At 38.0% G+C, this 24,744-nt stretch overlaps 3 protein-coding genes and 2 long non-coding RNA genes across 5 annotated transcripts; 1 reads left to right on the forward strand and 4 right to left on the reverse strand.

Moving 5' to 3' along the window:
• Positions 1–4,756: 4,756 nt before the first annotated feature.
• LOC112735311 (uncharacterized) lies at positions 4,757–5,943 on the reverse strand. The gene is made up of 2 exons (XM_025784859.1): positions 5,895–5,943; positions 4,757–5,796 (listed from the first exon to the last, which is right to left on the reverse strand). Exons 1-2 carry the CDS (start codon positions 5,941–5,943, stop codon positions 4,757–4,759), a joined length of 1,089 nt encoding a protein of 362 aa, XP_025640644.1.
• Positions 5,944–11,680: 5,737 nt separating this feature from the next.
• On the reverse strand, positions 11,681–12,699 carry LOC140177993 (uncharacterized). The gene is made up of 2 exons (XR_011869928.1): positions 12,252–12,699; positions 11,681–12,150 (listed from the first exon to the last, which is right to left on the reverse strand). It is a non-coding gene; the product is annotated as an uncharacterized lncRNA (long non-coding RNA).
• Positions 12,700–14,544: 1,845 nt separating this feature from the next.
• Positions 14,545–15,108, reverse strand: LOC112732980 (defensin Ec-AMP-D2). Its single transcript, XM_025781822.3, has 2 exons — positions 14,949–15,108; positions 14,545–14,855 (listed from the first exon to the last, which is right to left on the reverse strand). Exons 1-2 carry the CDS (start codon positions 15,001–15,003, stop codon positions 14,686–14,688), a joined length of 225 nt encoding a protein of 74 aa, XP_025637607.1. The 5' UTR covers positions 15,004–15,108; the 3' UTR covers positions 14,545–14,685.
• Positions 15,109–17,534: 2,426 nt separating this feature from the next.
• Positions 17,535–21,107, reverse strand: LOC112732981 (patellin-3). Its single transcript, XM_025781823.2, has 4 exons — positions 19,346–21,107; positions 19,145–19,269; positions 18,894–19,029; positions 17,535–17,946 (listed from the first exon to the last, which is right to left on the reverse strand). Exons 1-4 carry the CDS (start codon positions 20,423–20,425, stop codon positions 17,689–17,691), a joined length of 1,599 nt encoding a protein of 532 aa, XP_025637608.1. The 5' UTR covers positions 20,426–21,107; the 3' UTR covers positions 17,535–17,688.
• A 690-nt stretch (positions 21,108–21,797) lies between these two features.
• On the forward strand, positions 21,798–22,981 carry LOC112732982 (uncharacterized). The gene is made up of 2 exons (XR_011869929.1): positions 21,798–22,034; positions 22,312–22,981. It is a non-coding gene; the product is annotated as an uncharacterized lncRNA (long non-coding RNA).
• The last annotated feature ends 1,763 nt before the right edge of the window (positions 22,982–24,744 follow it).

Consider the following 24,744-nt stretch of genomic DNA (forward strand, 5'->3'; position numbering starts at 1 on the left):
TTGTACCAAAGGATTTCTGTTGGTTTAGAAACTATATCTACAACGCGACTATTTTTATAAAATTCTTTACTAGTAAAAATCCCAACGTCAAGGTTCCATTCAACGGGGGCTCCTGGGGTATCAGTATACTCTGCGACAAAATCAGCTAAATACTGGGACTTGATGGCCGTGCGATCTTCGTACTTGAGGTCGAATTCGAACAACTCAATCGCCCATTGTAGGATTCTTCCAACTAAGTCAGTTTTTTGTAGGATGACTTTTATGAGTTGGTTGGTCCGTATTCTGATGGTGTGGGCTTGAAAATATGGTCGAAGTCACCGAAAGATAAGTATGAAGGCGTAGGCGAACTTTTCTATCTTTTGGTAGTTTAGTTCAGCCCCTTGCAAAGATTTGCTGATGAAGTAGATGGGTTGTTGTCTGTTTTTGTCTTCTCGGACTAGCGCTGATGCTATCACCCGACTTTCAACGGCGAGGTATAGTATCAACTCTTTTTCCTGTCGAGGTTGGGTCAGGATGGGTGGTTGCCCCAAGAATATTTTGAAGTCTTGGAAGGCTTGTTCGCATTCTGGGGTCCATTCGAACTTCTTCCCTTTCCTTAGTATTGCGTAGAAAGGGAGAGATCTTAGCGCCGATCCGGCTAAGAATCTGGACAGGGCCTTTAGTCTTCTGTTTAGCTGTTGTACCTCTTTCACGTAGGTCGGGCTCTTCATGTTGAGTATGTCTTGGCATTTGTCTGGGTTTGCCTCAATGCCTCTCTGCGTAAGCATGAACCCTAGGAATTTGTTGGCCTCTACTGCAAAGGTACATTTTGTCGGGTTTAGTCTCATCTCGTGCTTTCTTATAGTGCTGAATACTTTGGCGAGGTTGGGCAACAGTGTTTCTTCTTTTTGGGGTTTTTATTAGCATGTCGTCTACGTAGACTTCCATCAGCTTCCCGATGTTGTCGGCAAACACTTTGTTCATCAACCTCTGATATGTGGCCCCGGCATTCTTGAGTCTGAACGGCATTACTACGTAGCAGTAGTTCGTTCTCAGGGTTAGGAACGAGGTCTTCTCTTGGTTGGATCGATGCATTAGGCTCTGGTTGTACCATGAGTAAGCATCCATGAAGGAGAGGTACTGGTATCCCGATGAGGCGTCGACCAGGGTGTCGATGTTCGGGAGGGGATATGGGTCCTTTGGGCAGGCTTTATTGAGATCGGTGTAGTCTACACACATCCGCCACTTTCTATTTGGCTTTTTGACCAGTACAACGTTGGCCAACCACAGTGGGTACTTGACCTCCTTTTATGAACCCGGCCTCTAGCAAGGCTTGCATCTGTTCCTCCACGACTTGTGATCTTTTCGGGTCGAGCTTTCTGCGCTTTTGTTGCATTGGTCGAGATCCAGGGTACACTGCCAGTTTGTGGTACATTAAGCCGAGGTCTATGCCGAGCATGTTCGCTGCCTTCCATGCGAAGAGGTCAGAATTATCCCTTAGGAACTTTATTAGTAGCTCCTTTAGGTCCTCTTTTAGGTTTGCACCTATGTTGGTTGTTTTATCTCTGGTGTTGCCAATTTGGACATCTTCTGTCTCGCCTTCCGGTTAGGGACGAAGTTCCTCGCGAGTCTGGTCTCCTCCGAGTTCGATTGCATTGGCTTCTTTACCTCTGGATCACCCTTTAGGTTCAGGCTTTCATTATAGTAGCGTCGCGCGAGCTTTTGATCTCCTTTGACGGTGGCTATGCCTTCTGGGGTTGGGAACTTCATGCATAGGTGGGGCGTGGAGACTACCGCAGTGAGCTGATTTAGGGTTGTCCGGCCTATAAGAGCATTGTACGCGGAGTTCACGTCAACCACGATGTAGTCTATGCTCAGTGTCTTGGACCAGGTTCCCTTTCTGATGGTCGTGTGCAGTGGGATGTATCCGAGGGGTTGGATCGGAGCGTCTCCTAGTGATGCACATAAACTAGTTATGCTACGATTTAGGAAATTGCACGATCGGCAAAATTCCTTCCAGCAAGTGCACCGGTTATCGTCAAGTAAAAACTCACAATAGAGTGAGGTCGAATCCCACAAGGATTGGTTGAGTGAGCAATTCGGATTAGAAGTGTGTTCTAGTTGAGCGGAATCAAGATTGAGATGAGTATTGCGGAATGTAAAATTGGCGGGAAAAGTAAATGACAAGAAATTGAAATGGCGGAATCTTAAATTGCATGAATTAAAGAGCAGAAACTAAATTGCTGAAATTAAAAGGGAATGGGGGTGATTGCATGAATTGAGTAGCAGAATGTAAAGAGAAAGTGGAAATCAGAAATGGGGAATTCATTGGGTTATAGGAGATATTGAGATCTCCGAATCAAAACATGTTTATCTCTTTCTCAACCAATGCGTTCATTGAATTTTGCTTGGCAATCTTATATGATTGGATCCCAATCCCTTGGCTCACCAATTCTCTCTAAAAACGAACAAATTCCCAATCCCTTGGTTTAAATGTTCATAAGAAGAGATGATGCTTGATCACTGATTATACCACACAATTTCATGAACCACAATTTGGTAGGATTACATGTCACAATATCCATCCAAACCTCAATCCAATCCACTGTGAGAAAGCTTCTCTAGCATGAATCCTCCATTCCTTTCCCAAGGCTCCGAAGGATTCCAAGTATGAGTAGTTTCTTTCCCAAGACAACTACTCAATGGAATTAGATCGAGAAGCTTTCTAACAAAATTCAAGAGAAAAGATTGAAGAAGAAGATAAACTATTATTGATTCATTGAATTACAATAGAGCTCCCTAACCCAATGAAAGGGGGTTTAGTGAATCATAGCTCTGAATTCAATTACAAAGAAAAGGAAAACTAGCTAAAAGTGAAAGTAAAAGTCCTCTAACTTAACTCCTATCCTATTTATACACTTTCTATATTGAGCTTCAGTTGTGCTTCTTGGGCTTTGAGGCCTCTCCTTGCTTTCCTTTTGCCTTGGGTTTATGATCCATAATCTTGATGAGGTTGTTGATCCAAATCCTGTAACATTTATTGAGCCAACTTAGTGATAATCAAATAATGACACATGACTCAATAAATTGAGATTTCAAACTCATCAATCCTTCAGGCCCAATCCCATAAACCATGATATTCAATTGGGTTTCATACCAAAGTAAGTTTAAGTTAATATTTGTGCTCAAAGACTAACTTAAATCACAATATTTTTGGCCCAGAAACCTTTTCCAAGAGTGGCGTTTAAGTTGTAGTTTAAGCTTAAACTGCAGCTTAAACGCCAGACACTTCCAGTGAGGCCTTTTGTAGAAGCACGTTTAAGCTTCAGTTTAAGGTTAAACTGAAGCTTAAACGTGGAAATGGAAGAAGGTAGCCCTGGAGAGTCATGTAGTCGAACACGTTTAAGCTTCAGTTTAAGGTTAAACTGAAGCTTAAACGTGGAGATAGGAAGGGCAGCCCTGGAGGTCGAACACGTTTAACCTCCAGTTTAAGGTTAAACTGGAGGTTAAACGTGGAAAAGGGTGGAGGCATACTGGAGGTCGAACACGTTTAACCTCCAGTTTGAGGTCAAACTGGAGGTTAAACGTGGAAGCTTAGAATGGTAGCCCTGGAGGTGTCGAACACGTTTAACCTCCAGTTTGAGGTCAAACTGGAGGTTAAACGTGGAAATGGAGAGAGCAACCCTGGAGGAGAAAAGCTGTCGAACACGTTTAAGCTCCAGTTTGAGGTCAAACTGGAGCTTAAACGTGGAAATGGCTCCCTGGTGCTCTTCCCACTCCTGGCGTTTAACCTCCAGTTTGAGGTCAAACTGGAGGTTAAACGTGGAACTCCTCCCTGGGTGGCATACTCATTCTGGCGTTTAACCTCCAGTTTGAGGTCAAACTGGAGGTTAAACGTGGCATGCTTCTTTAGTGAGGCTTTTCATTCTGGCGTTTAACCTCCAGTTTGAGGTCAAACTGGAGGTTAAACTTCAATCCCAGCATTTCTTATCCTTCATGATTTTGGCGTTTAAGCTCCAGTTTAGGCTTAAACTGGAACTTAAACTCCACATGTGATATTCAAGCTTCCTTTATTGATTTTGTTGCTTCCTTGCTTAGCCTCTTCTTCCCTGAAATCATCCAAACAATTGCATCAAAGTCTTGCAAAATTTCATGAGAAATCTTCCATTCATAGCATTTAAGTAATATAACTAAAACTCATGGAATTTGCATCAAAATCATATTGTTTGGATGGTTCATTGCTTTGTTCTTCATTTAACCATTTTTGGTTACTTTAAGCTCAAGAAAATGCATAAAACAACTAAAACTAACAGAAAAATGCTAGTGAAACTAGCCTATGATGCCTTGGCATCACCTAGCCCGAATAGGCTTTTGGGATATGCTCTGAGCTCCTTTTCTTGTAGTCCAAGTTTGTCGAAGACAGATTTGAATAGAATATCTGCGGAGCTTCCTTGGTCAACCAGTGTTCGGTGGAGGTTGGCATTGGCCAGTATGATGATAATGACCACAGGGTCATCGCGCTCGGGGATGATGCCCGCGGTGTCTTCTTTGGTGAAAGAGATAGTGGGGAGGTCGAGCGACCTATCCCCTTCTCCTACATGGTATATTTCCTTAAGGTGTCTTTTACGGGATGATTTGGAAATCCCTCCTCCTGCGAATCCTCCGTTGATCATATGAACGTGCCTTTCCGGGGTGTGAGGGGGACGTTCAGCCCGTCCGCCCTCTTTATCCCTTCTTCTCTTTTTTGGCTTGTCTGTCCTGTTGGCTAGGAATCGATCTAGTCTTCCTTCCAGGCCAGTTTTTCTATGACATTCTTCAAGTCGTAGCACTCGTTAGTGGGGTGTCCATAGATCCTATGGTATTCGCAGTACTCGACCCGACTTCCTCCCCTTTTATGTTTAATTGGGCGAGGTGATGGGATCTTTTCCATGTTGCATATTTCCCGGTAGACATCCACTAAAGATACCCGAAGAGGGGTGTAGTTGTGGTATTTTCTGGGCTTCTCTGTGGGCTGGTCCTCCTTTTTTCTTGACTCTTTATCTTTGTCGCGAGGTAGGTAGGAGAACCCAGCTTTGGAGGTTTCCCTTAGTCGGGAATTTTTCTCTATGTTAATGTATTTCTCAGCTCGTTCCTGTACTTTGTTCAGGGATGTGGGGTGTTTTTTAGATATGGAGTGGCTGAAGGGCCCCTCACGTAGACCGTTGATAAGTCTCATGATGGCCTCTTCTGTGGTAAGTTTCTGTATGTCGTGGCATACTTTATTGAACCTTTCCATGTAGCTTCGGAGGCTTTCCCGATCTCCCTGCTTGATCCCTAGCAGGCTTGGAGCGTGTTTAGCTTTATCCTTTTGTATGGAGAACATGGCTAGAAATTTTTTGGCAAGGTCGTCGAAGCTTGTGATCGATCTTGGTGGTAGATTGTCGAACCACTTTATAGCTGTTTTGGTGAGAGTAGTCGGGAAGGCTTTGCAGCGAGTTGTGTCCGAGACATCCGTGAGGTACATCCGGCTCCTAAAGTTGTTGAGATGATAGCTCGGGTCAGATGTCCCATCGTATGGGCTCATATCAGGAGCTTTGAAGTCTTTTGGAACTTTGGCTTTCATAATTTCTCTTGTGAATGGGTCTTGCTCCTTGTGAGGGCTAGTGTCGTGGTCGGATTGTGTAGTTTTGGCTTTGAGGTCGGCTTCGAGTTTTTGGAGTTTTTCTTCCAGCTCCTTGCACCATCTTATTTCTCTTCGCAGATCCCGCTCGGCTTCTCGTTGCCGTTCTGCCTCTTGTTCGAGCTGTTTGAGGCGGTCTTGTTGCTCACGGATGGCATCTAGGATTTTTGCATTTTGTGCTGGTTTTTGTCTTTTTTGGAGGGATTCGCTTCTTTTGGGGACGGAGGTGTGGCATCTGTGTTTTTTGTTGGTGTACCGTCTTCTAAGCCAGAGGTATGGTCGTTGTTAGAAGGGTTGTTTGCCATGATGTTGGGATGACTTCTAAGTTTCCCGGCAACGGCGCCAATGTTCTGGGGGTTACCTGAAATGGAGTGGTTGATCTCGGGCCAGACCTTCTAGTCCGCTAATAGCTGCTGTGTCCAACTTGTCGCAGCGGAGGAGCTGCTCAGTCCTTGATCACCGATGGGTGGTGGTACCTGCAAGAGACTCCGATGCTTAAGTCAGTACGGGCTTTAGGCAGGTTTTTTTGTAGAATTGGAGTATGAGTTATACCTGGGTGCACCAGTGTATTTATAGTAGTGTTTGATGATCTTCCTTTGAGATAAGTTTGTTATCTTATCTTATCTTTCGTGGGTGAGATCGTTATCTTTGGCTAACCGCCTTCTAGTGGTCGGTGGTCCTTTCATTCTGGGCCTCCTTGGGGCTCTGTGGTGATCTTCCGAGCTCTTTGAGAAGAGTTCATTGTAATGGGCTAGCCTTTTAAAGAGGCTGGTCCCTTGTCTTCGTGCAACCCAGACTAACGAGGGGCGGAAGTTCGATCAATTAAGAGATTATAATATAATAGAACAGCGTTGCGAGTATAGCTCTTAACCAGCAAAAATCCGCCTCGTCAATTTAGAAAGGTTGTCACAAAAAAAAAGTTTAGAATAAAAATACTGGGAGTATGAATCCTAGGTCGTCTCCCAACGAGTTGCTAGAAAGGGTGCTAATTTATTAATCAGGAGTCTTTCGAGAATTTTGAGAGTTGAATGACAGAAAATAAACAATCGTAATTTAGTGCAATGAGAGTTAAAAGAGATTTATAATATTCTAAATAAAAAGTCTTGACTGGGGGAATGATTAATCGGAAGTTCTATCCTTGTTGGATCTCTTAAGTGTAGTATCAAAAAGGTTGTTGTTTTCACTTAGTTAACCCTTACTAAATAAAGGAAAGTCAAGTGATTGAGCCAACTCTTATTCGCAAATCCTAGTCCTCTCCCTTGGGAAGGTCTAGCGTTAGTAAATACAGAACTAGCCAACAACTTTCAATTTAACCATCATTTAAGCCTTCCAACTCAAGTGTCTCCTTTTAATCAACCCCCATGTCAAGTAGGGAATCTACTCTATTGACATGAATATAATACTCAGAAAAATATAAGAAGAAGACATGATGAATTGAATAAAATAAATCTTGAAAATTTAATTAAAGATAAAAGTAATCCTTTTCACTAACAATCCATGAAAATAATCCAATTACCACTTTAAACAAGAATTAAGAATATGGAATAAATAAAACAGAAAGTAAGGAAACAAACTAGAATAGTATCTTCAACGGAGGTGATGACTCTTCAACATCCAAAAGCAAAAGCATAAAACTAATAAACTATGAATGTAAAGAGAACTTAGAGGAAGAGTAGTTTCTCTCTAGATTCAAATCTAAAAATCTAAAAACTATCCTAATGAGAATATGTGAATGTGTATGTCTCTGTGTGTTGAGTCTCTGCTTGTTCACTGGCTTTATTCTGTGTTTCTGGGCCGAAAACTGGGTCAAAATGCGGCCCGAAATTGCCCCCAGCGTTTTCTGTTAATTTTGCAGATCGCGCAAGTCACGCGTACGCGTCAGTCACGCGTGCGCGTCATTTGGCGAATTTCCTTGTCACGCGTACGCGTCGTCCATGCGTGCGCGTCATCTTGCAGAACTCCATTCCACGCGTACGCGTCAGGCACGCGCACGCGTCGCTGCAATTTTCTCCATTCCGCGCGCTCGCGTGAGCCATGCGTGCGCGTCAGTGCTCGTTGGTCATCTCCTTAGTTTCTTGTGTTCCTTCCATTTTTTGTAAGCTTCCTCTCCATTTTCTAAGCCATTCTTGCCCTATAAAGCCTGAAACACTTAACACACGAATCACGGCATCGAATTGTATAAAGGAGAATTAAAATATACTAATTAAAGATCTCTACGAAGCAAGTTTTCAACCATAAAACAATACCAGGAAGGGATTATAAAATCATGCAAATCATATGAATAAGTGGGTAAAGACTTGATGAAACCACTCAATTAAACACAAGATAACCCATAAAATAGTGGTTTATCACGAACCCTATAGCTCGGTCCAGGGTATGAACAGTTGGTGACTCAACTTTACATTGAAACCTACCCTATTTAGCATATACTCGACAGCTTGTAATATTCTTCTCATTAGCCTATGCAATGTCACGTTGGGCAAATTGATTTTGTCGAGCACTATTCACTACATCATCAGGGTTTTGCCCCTTATTAATTATTACGGGTGATTGACGACCTTTCAAGTGAGGTTGATTACCTCCTAGTGTATTTGGTGCCTTATAGTTACCCTAGATTGCTCCAATCAATTCATTCTTCTGCTTGTTACTTGTTCAAACTTAGCATTATTATTTTCTATCAAAAGGTTTAAGACAGTTGTCATTTGCTGAGTCAATGTGTTAACCAAACCATGATGACTTTCTACTATTTGCTGTCTAAAACATACTAAGGAATCTACAGTGTTAGGCAGCATTGTCCCTAACATTGGTAATTTTCTCGACCTTCTTGAGAACAATGGGCCTTTATGCATTTCAGTAGATGTTGAAGGTATAACGGGTGGTCGAACAAGGCACCTCCATTTGTGTTGATGATTGAATCGGCAAATCAACCTGAGTTGAGGTTGGCCCTACATATGATTGCGTCGACATTGACAAAATACCTTGTTAAGGTAGTTGTGATATCATGAGTGTAAAACTCAGTTAATTAATAAATAATAAACTAATTATGAGTGAATAAGGTTACACACTTAAATTTATAATTGGGAGAGATAAAAATATTTAGGATACGAATTAAAACACTTATCTTAAAGGTTTTGACCCAAGATTGAGCCAAACGAAACTAAAAATCAAAACGGGCCCATTGAGAGAGGGAGACCCACGGATAGAAGAAAAGAAGAGAGTGAAATGCCCGAAGTTTACTATTTATTCCAATCTTTTAATCTACATAACTTCCAAACCGTAGCTCCGATTGACGAGCTGTTTATGGCCACGAGTCGCTCTCCTCATCCTCTTCAATTCTATCCAACTATTGTAGTGAGTACATCCAAAATCTCTGCTCCATTTTTGAATTCTTTATTATTTTGCATTTTTGGGATAAATGGTGTTGAAATCTTGTGATTTTCATTCTTTAGGAGTACTCTAGTATGGATTTCAAGTGGGTTCCATCCCAAATTCGAGTGAGTTAAGGTAAGGAAGCTTTTTTTCTTTGGATTTTTCCAATTTTATGAATCCTAGGTTGAGGAAATTATAAATTTTGTTGTGAATAGCTTAATTGTTGAGTTGATTGTTGCGGGTTGATGCCTCATTAATTGGTGGAAGCTTGGATTGATTGTGGAGCTTTTGATTGGAAGAGAATTGATCAAGCTTGGATCCATTCCATTTGGTGAGGGAGGATTAAAGGATTTGGAACCGCCGTCTAAGAGGTATGGATTTTGGTTTCGAGTAGGCATTATATAAAGTTGCATGAAAAACCTAGGTTAATTGTCCCTAGGATAGGATTGAATGGAAATGGTGGTTGCTATGATTAATTGGTTGTGATCTATGAGTTGTATTTGTTGTTGAATGATATAAATGTTTATATGTAAATGAGTTTCAATATGAGATTTTAGTATAATTGCCTAAATGGTAATTGATGTGGAATTTGTGTCGGAGGCCGTGATAGGGTGAGGAATCCCCTACTTGGTAACTTAAGGTAAGTGGTGGTGTTGCTATGTTGCAATTTGTTGAAATAATGATTGATTTTAGTTTGGTTGTGGATTTTGGATATAGGAGTGTTATGTGTTATTATTGTGAAAGGATATATGATGGAATGTGTTAAATGAGTTATAATTGGGTTGATTAGGCTTGAAATGGTTAGAGATTGATAAATAAATATTTGAAGTGTTTAGAAATGGTGTTAGAGTAGATTTAAACTAAGTTGGATTAAGGACTAGTGAAAATTGGCAATTGTGAGAATTTAGTAAAAAAATTGACTTTTAACCAAATTTGACGAATCATAACTCAGCTCTCAAACCTTTAATTTTTGTGGAACTTATTTTAAATAAAAAAAATTGGGTTTGTTTGGTTTATGATGTTCAAAAAACGGACGAAAAATTATTTTAAACGAAAGAGTTATGAATGTTTGAAGATTTTGGTTTAAAAACTGAATTTTGCAAAAATTGGAGAAAACTGAGGTCTGCGTACGTACGTCCCATGCGTACGCATGAAATTTAAACAGAATTATAACGTGGTGGATTTTGCGCATTCGCACCATGCATGTGTACGCATGATTTAGGATTTATGCGTACACACGAGGTATGCGTATGCACGACTGTCCTATTTTTTAGAAAATACTGATTTTAACTGTTTTATCCTATCAAACCAGCTTTTTAACCCATGTAACCCCAATTAAGGTTTGATAACTAGTTTTTATGCTCTAGAATAAGTGTGAGTATATTGAATGGATTAAAGTGATATGTTTGAGTGAGATTGCGGATTTGAGAACCTAAGTTAATGATAATTAAAGGAAGCATATGGTTAATGAAGCTACTGAATACTGAATTAATTAAAGACAGGAGTAATGATAACTGATTGTGATCTAAATTACTTTTCTGGCAAGGTCAATGGTATAACCTGCTTGCATACTAAACCGATGTTTACTGTACTCTTGGCAAGGACGTGGCAAGGACGGTGGTGAATCCTGCTAGCACACTGAGCTACGTTATATCAGAGCAAGAATGGTGATTAATCCCGCTTGTTCATGGTTTTCTCTATCTGCAAGGTGCTAGGGCACTAATCCCCCAATCTGTATGGCAGTCTCACTTGGAAAAAATGGTATGATACTCATCTCCCGATTTATGCACCCTAATGTCTGCCTCCAGGAAAAGGTGGTAGGACACTAATCCCCCAATTATATGCCTCATAGGGATGCGCAGAAGATATATGATGTCCGAGTTAACTGCTGGATGTGTCGGGTTCTGCCAGTTTAACCGACACGTGAGCTCATAGCCAGTAGGACAGGCATGCATGATGTGCATCCATGTGTAATTTCTTGAGCATGCATCTTGTGTTTGGTTTGCCTAAGTGAATAATTCTGTTTAACTGCTAATTGCTATATATGTTGTAATTGCTCTTGATTGTATTTGCACCCTATTACTTGTGTTTGCTACTGCTAAATATTTACTGAATCATATGCTGGTGGACTGTGATATTGAAAAGAGAAAGGCCGAGAGATGTTGTGAAGGACTGAGATTATGAATTACTAATGTAGCGGAGGACTTAGCTTAATTACTCTGTTTTGGATTAGTGTGAACTTAGGCTTGGATCTTATTTGTTGGAGTTTAGGATTACCTAGTGGGTTCGTATAGTTTTACATTGTCTATTTGGAACTATTACCCTGCTTGAAACTGTTGGATTCTCACCCGTTTTGTGAATTTTTTGTTTTTTAGATACAGAACATGACGCACTTCACTGAGCGTGCTGGTTTCTCATGAACAGCAAAAACTCCTTTATATTTTATATTTTGTGCTTAGTGCTATTTATTTCTCCACTTTTGTATATGTATATGTATATCCTTCTTAGAGGTTGATTTTTGGAGAAAGAGGATTATGTGTGTGTGTGTGTGTGCGTGCGTGCGTGCGTGCGTGTGTCTTTTGTTTCTGTAGCCAATGCTTTATATCTTTAACGCTTTTGAGTGCGACACAATTCCTGTTTTACTTATCCTTCTTTCACAAGCTCCTAGTTAAATTATCTTTCCAATATATGTACGTATTTTTATTTTTAGGTGTCGTAATGCCTCACCACCTTTGATTTATGACTTAAGCATAAAGTTCTGTGTGGTAAGGTGTTACAATGAGTCTCGATATCATCGGTCCTAAATATAAAGGATTGACCATCATATATTGATATAAGTATGGGTTGTATCCTTATACAAAATCTTGTGGATTTATTCCAACAATTGGGTTTGACTGAACATTTGTATATATCCCGGAATAGGTAGATTAGCCAAAAATGGAAAATATCGAGGTAACCCATACATATGCTAAGTAGTCGGATTTCCTTTGACTACACTAGGAGAAGCCACTGAAGTCACATTTATGTTGTTCATATGCCTAGTCGGACTTCTAGCAAAAGTCATAGACTTCAGTGATTTGTAGTTGTGGATATAGTACTATTTCTTCAGAGTTGTGGTCTGACCCTTTTATTGGAGAGGACGACTAAGATGACATAAAAATAGATGCATTTAGACCACTATAAGGTATAAATTTATCACTTCACAAACGCATACACAACAACCACTTTAGGCAATGAATCTTACCCAACGTCCCACCGAGTGTGCCGATTTGTTTTGCCTAGATTTTACTTTTTTCGACTTTGACATGAGGTGTCAACCAATCCTGTATCAAGATCTCAATTCGGAGAGCAAATACGACTCCTCTTGCGGGTTGCGCTTAGAATTTAGAGATCGTATCCAATAGAAGTGTAAAAAAGAACAATAATTATAAAAAGCAAGTAAGAATGAACAAATGCAAACAATAAAGAATTGAAAATTGTAAGGCTTGTATTAAAATATGCAAAAATTGACAAAAGTTTGAATGAAAATAACATAATTTAAATAATAGAAAGGAAATAACATAATTGAAATGAGTGAAAGAGAACTTGGAGTCTCTCAATACTTACATGGACTCGTGACTCATATTTCCATGTGTCATGTGACTATAAATTTTTAGAGTGAATAGTGAGCGAGTGTGTGAATGAATGGAAGCTCTCCTAACTTATTGAAACTAATCTTATTTATAGAGAAAAAAAAATCATAAACTAATTGATATAACCTTACACTTCAAATAAACTTGCACTTCAAGTAATCTTGGACCTCAAGTAAACTCGAACTTCAAGTAATCTTAAACTTCAAGTAGTATTGGACCTTAAGTAGTCTTGAACCTCAAGCAAACTTGCATTAGACACCAAGCATAGACACCAAGCATAAGATAACTTTGACCATCAATCTTAACTTATTCTTATTTTCTTTAACTATAGTATTTCATGCATATCTGATCTTCGACTTTAATTGTTGAATTCTTTTCGACGTCGACCATTTGTGCCATTTGGCACAACAGTTTGTTTTAAAAAAAAAAAAGACATTTTTATAAAGATATCTTCACATGAAAATGACATTGTAAATTGTTAGATCATTCAATCAAACATATTCAATCAAATATGTCAAATAATCCAATAATTTAGAGTTTTATTTTTATGTAAAGATGTCATGGAAATATCTACCTTAAAAATATGGTATTAGACTTTTGGTATCTGTTGGTGCAAAATAAACTTCGACTAAATAATGGTGTTCGACATATATATAGCTCAAATTCAAGAATGAAGAGTGGCTCTTGAATAAGGGAAAGAACTCAAGAAGACATTTCAACATAAACATGCTAAGCTGAGTGTAAATATCGAAAGTTGAAAGAGTCGAAGTAGCAATGCTTCTTGATTTCATATCAAAGATGGAAGTTTATATCTTGACTTAGTATATTGACAAGAGTCGAAAGAGAATGCTGAGACTTCCTAAATGAGCCCCTGAATAAATGTAAATCGAAACTTAACGTTAAGGGGCAAAGGAGTTGATTGTAAAAGGTATTTTGATGATGAGAGTAATAGTCGAAATCTATGAAAGAAACACTTAACTGATTCAAAACCATTATGACGTCGAAATCCATGAAAGAAACACTTAACGGATTCTTAAAAAAGTAAGTGGAACAAAGGCAGTCGAAAAGTAAAGGTAAAAAATCCCATTTAAAACATGCTTAAAAGATTAACATAATTCTATTAAAATAACTGCTCTGAACGTGAGCTGAATTACTTAACTTTGAAGATCAAGTTCAACGAAAACGTGGATGAAGCTACCTAACAATGAAGAAATAGACATTAAACTAAAAAGAATTGGCAATAAATAAAGGAAGCGAAAATTCCTACAAACTCTGAAAAAATTCCTAGTCACGCTTATGTAAAAGAAGAAAATGGAGTGTGTGTGTGTGTGTAATATATATATATATATATCTATATGCGAGTGCGTTCTTTGTTTTTCTTATTTCATTTTATTTCAAGTTTCACTTTCAATTTTTTAAGGTTTGTTCTTTGTTGGATCATTTATTTTTCCAGCATTCAAGCATTTGATTTTAGTTTCAAGTTCATTTCAAGTTGATGTTTGATTTTATTTTATTCAAATACTTTGAGAAATTCTTTTCGTAATATTGTGTCTATTCAATAATACAAGTTTTACATTCTCTTTTTATTTCGTGCAAAGTCTATTTTCGACGCCTATGCTTGATAAGTCCTAAGATCGAACTCTCCTAAGATAAGTTATATCTTGAATCTCCTAAAAAGGTTATATCTTGGATCTTGATACAAGTTTAGTAGACACATCGTGCAGAAATCGAACCAAAAACCAAGCAAAATAATATTTAACCATTTCACCATTTTTATATGTAAAGATAATAATTAAAAATTATTAGATAATTTAACCAAATTTAAATCATATAAAATAAAATTTCTTACCGCTTCAAGTAAAATTTCAACCAATTTACTAGATTCTGTTAATTAAAAGAGATTAATTTTCAAAACTATTGCCACTTGTTATTACATTATCTGAGAGTCTAACACATAGTGACCACAGTCATGGTAGAATTTATTTGCAGAGGAACGGAGAAAGTAGCAAAGTAGAAAACAGAAGTGGACAGGAGTGTGTTTTTGGATCAACAATTTCTAGTGCAAAAGCAGCGCTGACGGAAGCCACGGCATTCGCCACCTGTGAAGCCCTCACCATGGCAAACGGATGCGCAGTTTGTGTCGCTAAAGCATTTCCCTTTAAAATGATGGCTCTGTGAATCACACTTTCTTCCCTCGCTTTGCACCACCATCTCCTCTGCATTTAACACCCAATCACCAAAATATACTTAATTAATACATGCATATGAAATGAAATTATATATGAAAACTAGAGGTAGAGACATATTACGAGAAGCAATGAGAAGAACCAAACAAAGGATAAGCCCAAATCGTGCCCTCTCCATCCCCTGATTCAGCTGCTGCTAGTTTATTGATTTCAAGAGCTGGAGTGCTCCTCTATTTATAGGGGTTTGGAAAATTAAAAGGAATTAGTGTTGCTGGTGGATCACGGGATTGTCCAGATGTAGCAACAATGGGTTCTCAATTAATTTGTCCTGTGGTGGCTATAGGACACGTACGTACGCATCATGATATTCATTGCAAATTAATTTGTTAATTTTAATTTATGTAGTAGTATTAGATGGTAATTAAACGCGTAGCTGTGGCACGCACGGCACCAACAACCAGGGCCAGGGATATAAATTTTATTGAAAAGCGCGCCAGAAGCAGCGGTGATGAAACTGAAACCTGTGTGTTGGATCATTGTGCATTTGTCATGAATTGGCGACCACACTACACTTGTCTTCACTGGACCGCATGCAAATGCAATACATGCATGCTATCTGTTTCACGTGCAACTGCAATGGTGCACAGAGACTGAGTGCTCTTGTGACTCTCCCAAAAATGTATTGGAAATTTTGGATCTCTCTTGAAAACAATCTTTAACAAATATTATTACAACATTTATTCATTAACAAAACCAAAACAAATAGATAAATTTCCTAATTTTTATGATATGGAAATGGAAAAGGGATCTCACTAGCAGTAGCAACTACTACGAATTTGGGGCTTTGAAACATATGAATATGACTGAGCCCCTTCTACAAAGACCAAAGTTGTTGTAGACCCTGGAGTTAAATATTTCCTACCCAAACCTAAGGGCAAGTTCTATACTTTCGTGTGGTATCGGAAGCCCAGTTTTATTTTATTTATCTTCGCCCAACTAACTCTTTTTTTTTCCCTGTCAGTAACCGCAACTAAGTCTTTTAAATTACAAGGTTTTTATTTCTGGCCCATTACTATAGACGGCCCAGAGTTTTGTCCTTATATAAATGTATTTTTCATGACCAAATAAAAGTTGTATTTTTTCTATAAAAAAAAGTGGTATTTTTAATTGTTTTAGTTTTAGGAGCATAGAAGAGTTTATATTGATCATCGGAAAAAAAAAAAAGAAAAAAAAAAGAAGAGTTTATATTGGCAGTGGCAAAGGCAATTAGTGAAATGGCAGAAGGGTTTAGGGTTTGTCACTGAATGAGATTAATTTCTTATACTCTCCTTGCATTCGCAACTTTAACAGTTTTATACACTGTACCGGTTTATCATCATTCCAGAAGTCCTTAAGCATAAAATTTAGATTGAAATAGTATTTTTGTTCAACTTGACCAAAAGAACTAAAAAATAAATAAATAAATAAATTCGACACTTGCACATATATGAATAACAGAAGTAGTTGTCATCTCAAGAAAAATGATTGCTTCGTTTATTCCAGAAGATCTGATATATTATTTAACATAAGGTTTAAAGCAAGTTCATCTAATGTAATGTGTATAGTCATTATTCATTAATATAACCGAGGTTATTAGTTATTTACAGGGTTGATGAATGATGAAAAAGTACCAATTGTTCTATGCCTTTCTTTACCTAGCAAAAGGAAACAAAAAACACTTATGTAACTTTGTTGCCTCGTTGGTCTGAATGATGGTGGTGCCCCTCGTCCAGCACTTCATGCCTTAAAAGTATCAAAAGGTTACACACAGGTACGTATATAGATATAAAAGCATTTCTATTCAAATCTGATTAAAAAACAAAAAGGAAGCTAGATATGTTATAGACTTAGTGTACTAATCAGTGGGTTTTATGATGAAATTCGGTGCCAAAAAAAAAATAAATAAATAAAAAAAAGAGAGAAAGAGGGGGAGGAGGTTGTTAAAGTGAGCAATGTACTGCTGGGACACTAAGATTGAATATTTTAGGGTCCCTTGAATAATACCCTCGCATTCATCAATTTAGTAGAACACATTGTGCTAAGACAACAGGTATTAGGTATATACATGGAACTCAAAGATTCTAGGGTTATTAGAGCTTAGATAAGCCTTAAAGACTATGAAAAGAAAGGAGTATACAGACAGCATGTACATGATAGCCACAGTATGCATAACCATAATGATTATTTAATTAAACAGATTATATTACGACAATATGTGGTTGTCAAGCTAATGGGTACAGACTGTTAGTAACTTAGTATTATAAGGTTTAGGGTAACTGGTGTAGAGTCCAAACTCCAAACTGCAATATAATGTGACATTTTAGAAGGGGTATTGGGCCATGATAGTAATAATAGATAGATGTTCACATCAACTTTTTCATCCCTGTTTGCAAGTGGGAACATCGATCATGACTCCTCTCAAGCACATTTCATGCTTGATTACAATCCCAGCGACATACAAATAGATATAGGCCCCACCTATATATATTTACATGATTTGGATAACATCACATACGTATACATTACAAATAGAGCCATATTCCATCCCTAATATGAATAAGAAATTAAAGGACACACTCTTATATAACTCCAAGACCAATTATGCACCTTGATACTTATCTTCAATAATGACAAACAGCTACAAATAATAATAATAATAAATAGTAATAATGAAACAGAAAAACCACAGAAAGGGCATTATATATAGAAGATATATATGTATTTTTATATATAATTGATTGAACACATAATAATAACAAAAACAAAATATATATAAGGAAAAATAACAAAAAGAGCATGCATTCAATTCAGGCACTGCTGTTCTTCAATCAGAAGGGGAAGTCTTGGTCTTCAAGCGATAGAGGAGCTTCTTCTTCTTAGAGGTTGGATTATCAATGGTGAGGACAACTTTTCCAGCCTCACCAATCTTGAAACTGTTGCAAAGCACTGGTTCTTCTGATGAAGAAACCTTTCTAGCCTTCTGAATAATCACTGTGTAGCTACCTTCCGAGCTTGGAACAAATTCAGCACCATAGCTTACTTCCCAGCCTATAACTCTCAGCTCCCAAGAAAGCAAACATTTCTGCATGTTCCCAAAACAAAATTAAACTTTGGATTGATAAAAAAATAAGACTATAATAATACCATAACAGTTCTATGCAGTGAATGATTCATTTAACCACTGCACGAGGTTTTCTTTTGTAAAGTGATTTATCCTTTACACTGTATCTGGCTTCTAATAGTCTAATATTTTTTTAGATATATAAAAAAGAGGTGTAGGGTTTAAGTATGCAGCCCCCATAAATGGATCAGCATCAATGTCAACATCACTATCATCATTAGGTAGAAAGAGATCATATTATAGTAGCTTGTGTTGCAAACCCTTTTTTCTTGCAGAGACTTATTTTCTTACTCTTGAACATAACGCCTCTTTATTTTTCAGTAAGTATTTTTTTCATGTTTCATTTCATAAATCCTTGTCAAACGCCGGATATGCAACATAAGTATCTGACAAATTCATATTATTGTTTGTACAAAATATACAATCGGGCTAATCAAGCACAAAGTGGTCCACACGCATGTTTCATAGGTTAACTAAACGGTGAAAAAATACAACATAACTTGGACAAAGGGAATATTTTGGCTCTTAGCGATATTAAGAAATAAAGCAAATTAAAATTCAACAATTAATCCTGCCTCCTAGCTCTACCACAAAGGAAGTTAGAGTTAGACCTTTTCTTTTCTATGCTTGTTTTATTTATTTATTTTGCCCATTGGAATATGCATATGTTGTTTGTTTCTAGGTCTAAGTATTACTCCAATATTATATACGGCTCTTCCGTATACATACTCTGACATTAATATACGGAATTATAAAATGTTTGAAAAAACGTTTTCCAACAATGAAGTAGATAGTGTTCAACGGTTGAAGACAGAGGAATCCAATGCAATATTCCACGTTCCAATGTTTGGTTCTTTGGATTCTCGAAACCAAACGAATCCCGAAAATTACGAAGGAAAAAAACTCACCTCAGTAACAGGAAATTCCACCGTATGTTTCGTTGCTGGCTTCACTGTGATTTCCGTAACAGCATCGGAGTTTCCGAACTCCCCCTCTTTGCTTAGTCCACCATACTTCACCGGAAGTTGCTCTGCACTTATGTATCTGAAATAACCAAAAAAAGTACAAAGAGGGCACTTTAAAAGCTAAGCAGAATCCAAACAGAAAACTAAACGGAAAAGACAAGGAATAAGCAAAGTTTGAATCTTTTGGCCTTAACCTCAAAAGGGTGTCTGCTGATTTTGAAGGCCCTGCAAACACAAACTTGCTCTTGGTTCTCTGGGTAAGGAAAGGGCTTATCATTCTATTCACAGCAAGGTACCACCATGGCACATTGATGAACACCTGAACCAAAGGCAAAGAGGATCGTTTATATGACTTGTGATTTGCATGCAATTTGAGAATAACGAAAAAGATGAACCTGTTTGGCCACAAATTCAGGGTAATTGTCCTGAAGTAGCTGAAGGGCTTCTTTGGTAGCTTGTCTAAGCTCCCACTTGGCAAGACCAGGCGAGTTCTTGAGATCATTGACCTGAACAATGGTGGAAATGGCGCCAGGGTTGAAGTCCAGTTTCCTAATACTCTTCTCCAAGAACTGAATCCTCCATCTCAGGAACCTCTGCCTCTTCTCCTCATCAGAGAATGTCTTCTTATACAGCTCCTTGTTCTCGAACTCGCCGAATATGTTGTAACAAACAGGGTGTCCTTCTTTGTCGAATCCATGCATGAACACCACCTTCTCCAGTTCATCACAACCTAAATTCTCCTCCATTAGCTCATTGATTCCGAACTCTTTCCTCCACCGGATTGTATTCTTCATCATGGCGAAAGCGTCTTTCACTTTGAAGTCTCTGGCGCGCAGGAACTTCAAGAGGATGACGTCGCTTCTTTCGTCTGCAAGCAGCGGTATCCCCCAAATGGATACCTCTTCCGGTGGCAATGGCACGTCCTCCTTGGCTTCTTGGCAAACTTTCTGTGCCGGTCGATGTGGACTCTCTGTTGTTGAAACAGAGACAGCAACAACGGTCTCTTCAATAGCCTCAACAGTTTTTGCACCATCATCATCAATGGATGGAGCAGCCACCACCTTTTCTTCAACCTCAACCACTGCGGTTTCTTTCACTTCTTCTCCCACCTCGTCCTCGTTGTCTGTTTTCGTGGCAGGTTCAGAAACTTTTTCTTCCTCTTTCGTTTCACTTTCTTTCTCAGCAGTTACAGCTTCTTCAGGCTTGTGTTGTTGCTTGGGTTGGTTAGGGACAGAGAATTGGTGGTTATTAAGAGCTTCCTGAACGAGGCTCTTGAGTTCTTGTAGCGCCTTGTTGTGGGTCTCAGGGAGATCAGAAAGCTTGGTGCTTTCTTCCTTGAAGGTTCCTGATTCCGGAAGCTTGGAGAGGTGAGTGCCCAAAGTCACGGGCTGCTTCTTCTCCTCCTCGGCCTCAGGCGGCGGAACATGTGTAACCACCACCGCCTCTTGGTTCTTTGGAGCTTCCTCGGCCATCATCAATGAAGACGTTTAAGATGGTGAGTAATTTGGTGGAAAGGGGTTAGAGAACGAGGGTTTATGTAGAGGAGAACGTGCCAGCTTGGAACATGATATGGGACCCACATTCACAAACGTGGGACCTCTTCGTCTTCGCAGCACACCCCACGTTCTATATTTCTCTTTCTAATGCAATGTTCTTATCTCATAAATCAACGGCGCCATTGCCGCTTACCCACTTCTCATCATGCTTTTTCTTCTAACTTATTTCTTAAAACAAATATTCCGATTATTTTATAAAGTCATGAAATGAAATAACAAATCTGTATCTGTATCACCACTTTATAAAATATATTCAAACTCAAGTTACATACACATCATTTCTGCTCATCAAATTATTATCCAATAGGATGGACCTACATACCGTTGTTCACACCCACACCACTCTCATCTCAAATTGATTTCCATTTTCCAACCCGACACTCATGTTCGAGTTTCAATTTTAATTCCATATAATATATAGCATTTATTTGAAAAACGGTCCTGTAATGATAACTATACCGGCCCTTAATAATAATGAATTGAAGAAGAACTAAATATAAAACAGAAATACACCAACATTAAAAAGAGGGTAACTGGGTAAGGAATAACGTTAGGAGCTTATGAGGTCGAGTAGGTACTTTACTTTATGCGGTTCAGCCCTTTGCATGTTTTTGCTTTGTTGTCCCTTGAAACTATCTAGCTGTACCCTCCATTGCATCCAGGCCGTTAAAGTGTTTTCGATTTGGCCCACATTAGCACAGCATGCATTTTCATTGCATTGGATCTCTTTTTCCTTTTCTTTTTTGGGATGACATAAATTTAAATTACTTTTGAATTAAAAAATGACCTGTTAGTAAGAATAATAATAATAATATATAATACTTTCATTGTTCTTTTACTAAATGACCCAAAAGAGGTAAATTTTGCCCTCCCACACTTGGTTAGCCAAATAACTTGACTTTCTTGTTTATATATGCGAGGAGTAAAAAATGTATTTGGGAACCTTCCAACTCTAAAACAAACAAACAGGTTCTTACAGGACAACGTGAAATTATGGAGTAATTATTAATTTATTATCTGTAGATAGCAAGAAACAAGAATACATGGATGTTCTTAAATTTTTGGTCTCGGTTAATGAGAAACAAACAAACAACAGGACAAGAAAACCAAAGAACAAAACACAGGTCACATTCTTCTTCAAAAGATTCAATGGTCGGCCCAATAATAGACTAACACATGCTGCTCCTTTGCCTATTAATAGTTCAATGAAGCCCAATGCAATGGATCATCGGCGCAGTCTTTTCTGTAAGGCCCATATGTTAAGGCCCAAAAGATGACAAAAGAAAAAGATTGCAAAACCCTAACTCCCCCGGGTTCCCGCTTCCTTCAGCCTTCAGCAGTTCGTTCGGCCTCCTCGAGTTCCCCTGTCGTCGCCGCTGCCAGCCTCCTCGATTACCTCGTCGCCACTGATCTAAAACACTGATCCGCCGTCTGCCCCTCGCGGCTTTCTGTTTCTCGCCACTGACTGGACCTGCCTCGTCGCCAACAGCTTCTGCCACGCAGCCGACTACTCCTCCTCCATCTGCAGGTTTTTTTTTTTTTTTTTTTCTGTTTGATACTTTGATTTGAAATTAATCTTTGTGTTTTTTATATTTTTGTTTGTTTGTTAACCTTCTGAATTTGTATCTCTGTTTGTTTGAAATTGTTCCATTACCGCTCACTGTTTTTGACGTTTTTTTTTTTATTCGGGATTTGTTTTTCCTTATTTTGAATCTAGTCGTATAAATGCAGAGTCTCTTCTTTATTATGGAATTTGCATTTGGTGTTTAATGAAACCCTAAACAAAATACATGTTTTGTCACTAGGTTCTAACAAATATTGTAACACTGTTTTCACTCCAATGACGAAGAAGAAGAAGAACGGTTGCAAAGTGACCTGTAATCAGGAGCTGAAAGAGGATGATAATGTTGTGCACGAGCAAGAAGAAGAGGAGAAGCCATCTCAGAAGAAGGCAGGTAGTGAAATTGATGAAATATTCGCTGGGAAAAAGAGAAAGAAATCTGATGATGAGAAAACAAATAACAATAAGAAGAAGATGAAGAAAAAGAAGAAGAAGACCAAAGAGCAAGATGATAATGATGATGGTGGCTTTCTAGACAAACCTTCCCGATCAAGAAAGAAAACCAGTGATGGACTCACAATCTACACTGAAGATGAGTTGGGCCTCAATAAGGCAGATGCTGGAGGTACTCCGCTCTGTCCATTTGATTGTTCTTGCTGCTTTTGATGCTTTGCCGGAAACTTTGCTCTGTGATTCTGACCCTTTCTACTTGGATGCATTGCCTTTTTTCTTTCTTATTATACTTTTAGTAGGATCAAAATAGGGTTCAGGTTACCTTGTGTTGGGATCAGTTGGAATTTTGGAGCAGAGTTACAATAGCTCTCGTTGTTGTCCTTCCTCTGTAATGTAATTGTGTATGCAATTATGCATAGGTATTAGTAATTTATTAATGAAATAGTGGAAAATCTTTTGAAGTCCTTAATCTCATTACATTCAACTCTTTTCTTTTTCTTCCCCTTTTTATAGAATTTCTCATGTTCAATTTGGATGTTGTTCTTAGTTCTTACTGCTTAAGTAATGCGCCAAAGCAATATCTGTTATGTACTTACTATAGTTTCTATAGGCATTGGTTTTAGAATCTGTTTCTGAATCTTTATAGACTGATGATTCCCAGAAAGCACATTCATTTTGTTTGGTGGTATTAGTTTTTGTCCAAGTAACTACATTTGCTATGTCTTCTTTGATGGAGCTATAAAAATATAGGAGGCAACGTTGCAACTTGCAAGCACCTAGAGTTTGCAAGGTTGCAAGCACCTAAAATTTGCATGTTTAAGGTAAAAGTCTGTAGTTATGATCTACAAAACTACAAGCACTTGCTTGTGTTCAAACAAAAATTATGTAGTAGTAGTTTGAGTCGAACGTATTTGTAGTTATTTGACATGAGATATTATGTTAACTCCACAATTCATTTGCCATCAAATGAAGTTCTAATAACACCCGCACCCATTCAAATATATTAAGTCAAATTATTATTATCAATAGCACAATTCCATAACATTAGACCTTTCAATCTTGTGAAAGCAGTATACATATACACTATGCATTAGGATTCCGAAGTGACATAGCCCTTCCATTTTTTCTGTTTATTTTTTTTATTTTCCGAATTGAGCATTTAGCAACACATTTCTTTTTTTCTTTGGGCTGTTCAAACATACCTTACATTATTAGCGAAGGAATAATCAAATATTATCACAGACCTTGTCACTTGATTGATACTGAAACACGTAGGAGAGAGAACTAATACTAATGTGCTTGGCTCTTTTTTTTTTTCGTTTATAATATTAAATTTATTATGCTTATAAATTATTCCTCTTTGTTTATTGAAGAAATCTATACGATTATAAAGTTACAATTAACATGAATAGTTTGTTTTGTCAATTACAATCAATGGTGACAATGACCAATGGGAACGAAACAACATGAAGGAATATTCGGTCAATGTCTCAATGAAACAGAGGCTTGGGCTGCACTCTGTTGAAGACCGTAGATAGAGAAGTTATTACATGACATCTAAAAGCAGCAGTGTGGTTCAATTTTTTGTATACATCCCCCCCACCCCACAAATTCTAACATCTTTTTCCCTTTATTTCTACCTTTGTCTGATTAGAGAACCTCTTGTAATAGATTCATATTACAGGCCTGTAAAAGGAGTAAAGAAAATAAAAGGAGTGTATAGTACTAGTTGTTAGAAGGAAAATATAATAATCTTTGCTCTATAAGGTACATTTACGGTAATACCCAATAGTAGGTTGGCATCTATTTGTTTCAGCGTTGTGAATGTAATGAATGATTGAATCGATGTGATGACAATGATGGGTATATGTAACTAAAAGTGTTGTTCAATCTTTCCTAGCCATGATGCACTTTAACAAATCATGCTCGATTTTGTTTTCCTTTTCTTTATCTACTCTGACAACGATGTAATGGTTAAAATAGCATTCACTCTTGTGCAGCTAATACAAACAGCATGCGAAACTTACGCACTGCCAGGTGCCAACAATAGATATCAATATCATCATCGTTATTATTAGGATAAATAAATAAATAAAGGAGATTAACTACATTTAGATTCTGTATTAAATCTATATAAATCGTTACATAGTGTAGGGTTTCAAGAATCTACAAATAAACCGCTCAGGCATGTCGTGATTTATGTTGAAACGAAAAAGCAACAGAA

The sequence above is a fragment of the Arachis hypogaea genome, chromosome 13, assembly GCF_003086295.3.
Source record: "Arachis hypogaea cultivar Tifrunner chromosome 13, arahy.Tifrunner.gnm2.J5K5, whole genome shotgun sequence".
Classification (NCBI taxonomy): domain Eukaryota; kingdom Viridiplantae; phylum Streptophyta; class Magnoliopsida; order Fabales; family Fabaceae; genus Arachis; species Arachis hypogaea.

Coding starts and splice junctions, on each gene's coding strand:
- LOC112732980 (XM_025781822.3), bottom strand. CDS start 15,003: ATGGAGAGGGCACGATTTGGGCTTATCCTTTGTTTGGTTCTTCTCATT. Junction 14,856..14,948: donor GGTTCTTCTCATTGCTTCTC/GTAATATGTCTC, acceptor TGTTAAATGCAG/AGGAGATGGTGGTGCAAAGC.
- LOC112735311 (XM_025784859.1), bottom strand. CDS start 5,943: ATGGCAAACAACCCTTCTAACAACGACCATACCTCTGGCTTAGAAGAC. Junction 5,797..5,894: donor TACCTCTGGCTTAGAAGACG/GTACACCAACAA, acceptor CAAAAATCCTAG/ATGCCATCCGTGAGCAACAA.
- LOC112732981 (XM_025781823.2), bottom strand. CDS start 20,425: ATGATGGCCGAGGAAGCTCCAAAGAACCAAGAGGCGGTGGTGGTTACA. Junction 19,270..19,345: donor CTGAATTTGTGGCCAAACAG/GTTCATCTTTTT, acceptor CCTTTGGTTCAG/GTGTTCATCAATGTGCCATG. Junction 19,030..19,144: donor TCAGCAGACACCCTTTTGAG/GTTAAGGCCAAA, acceptor TGGTTATTTCAG/ATACATAAGTGCAGAGCAAC.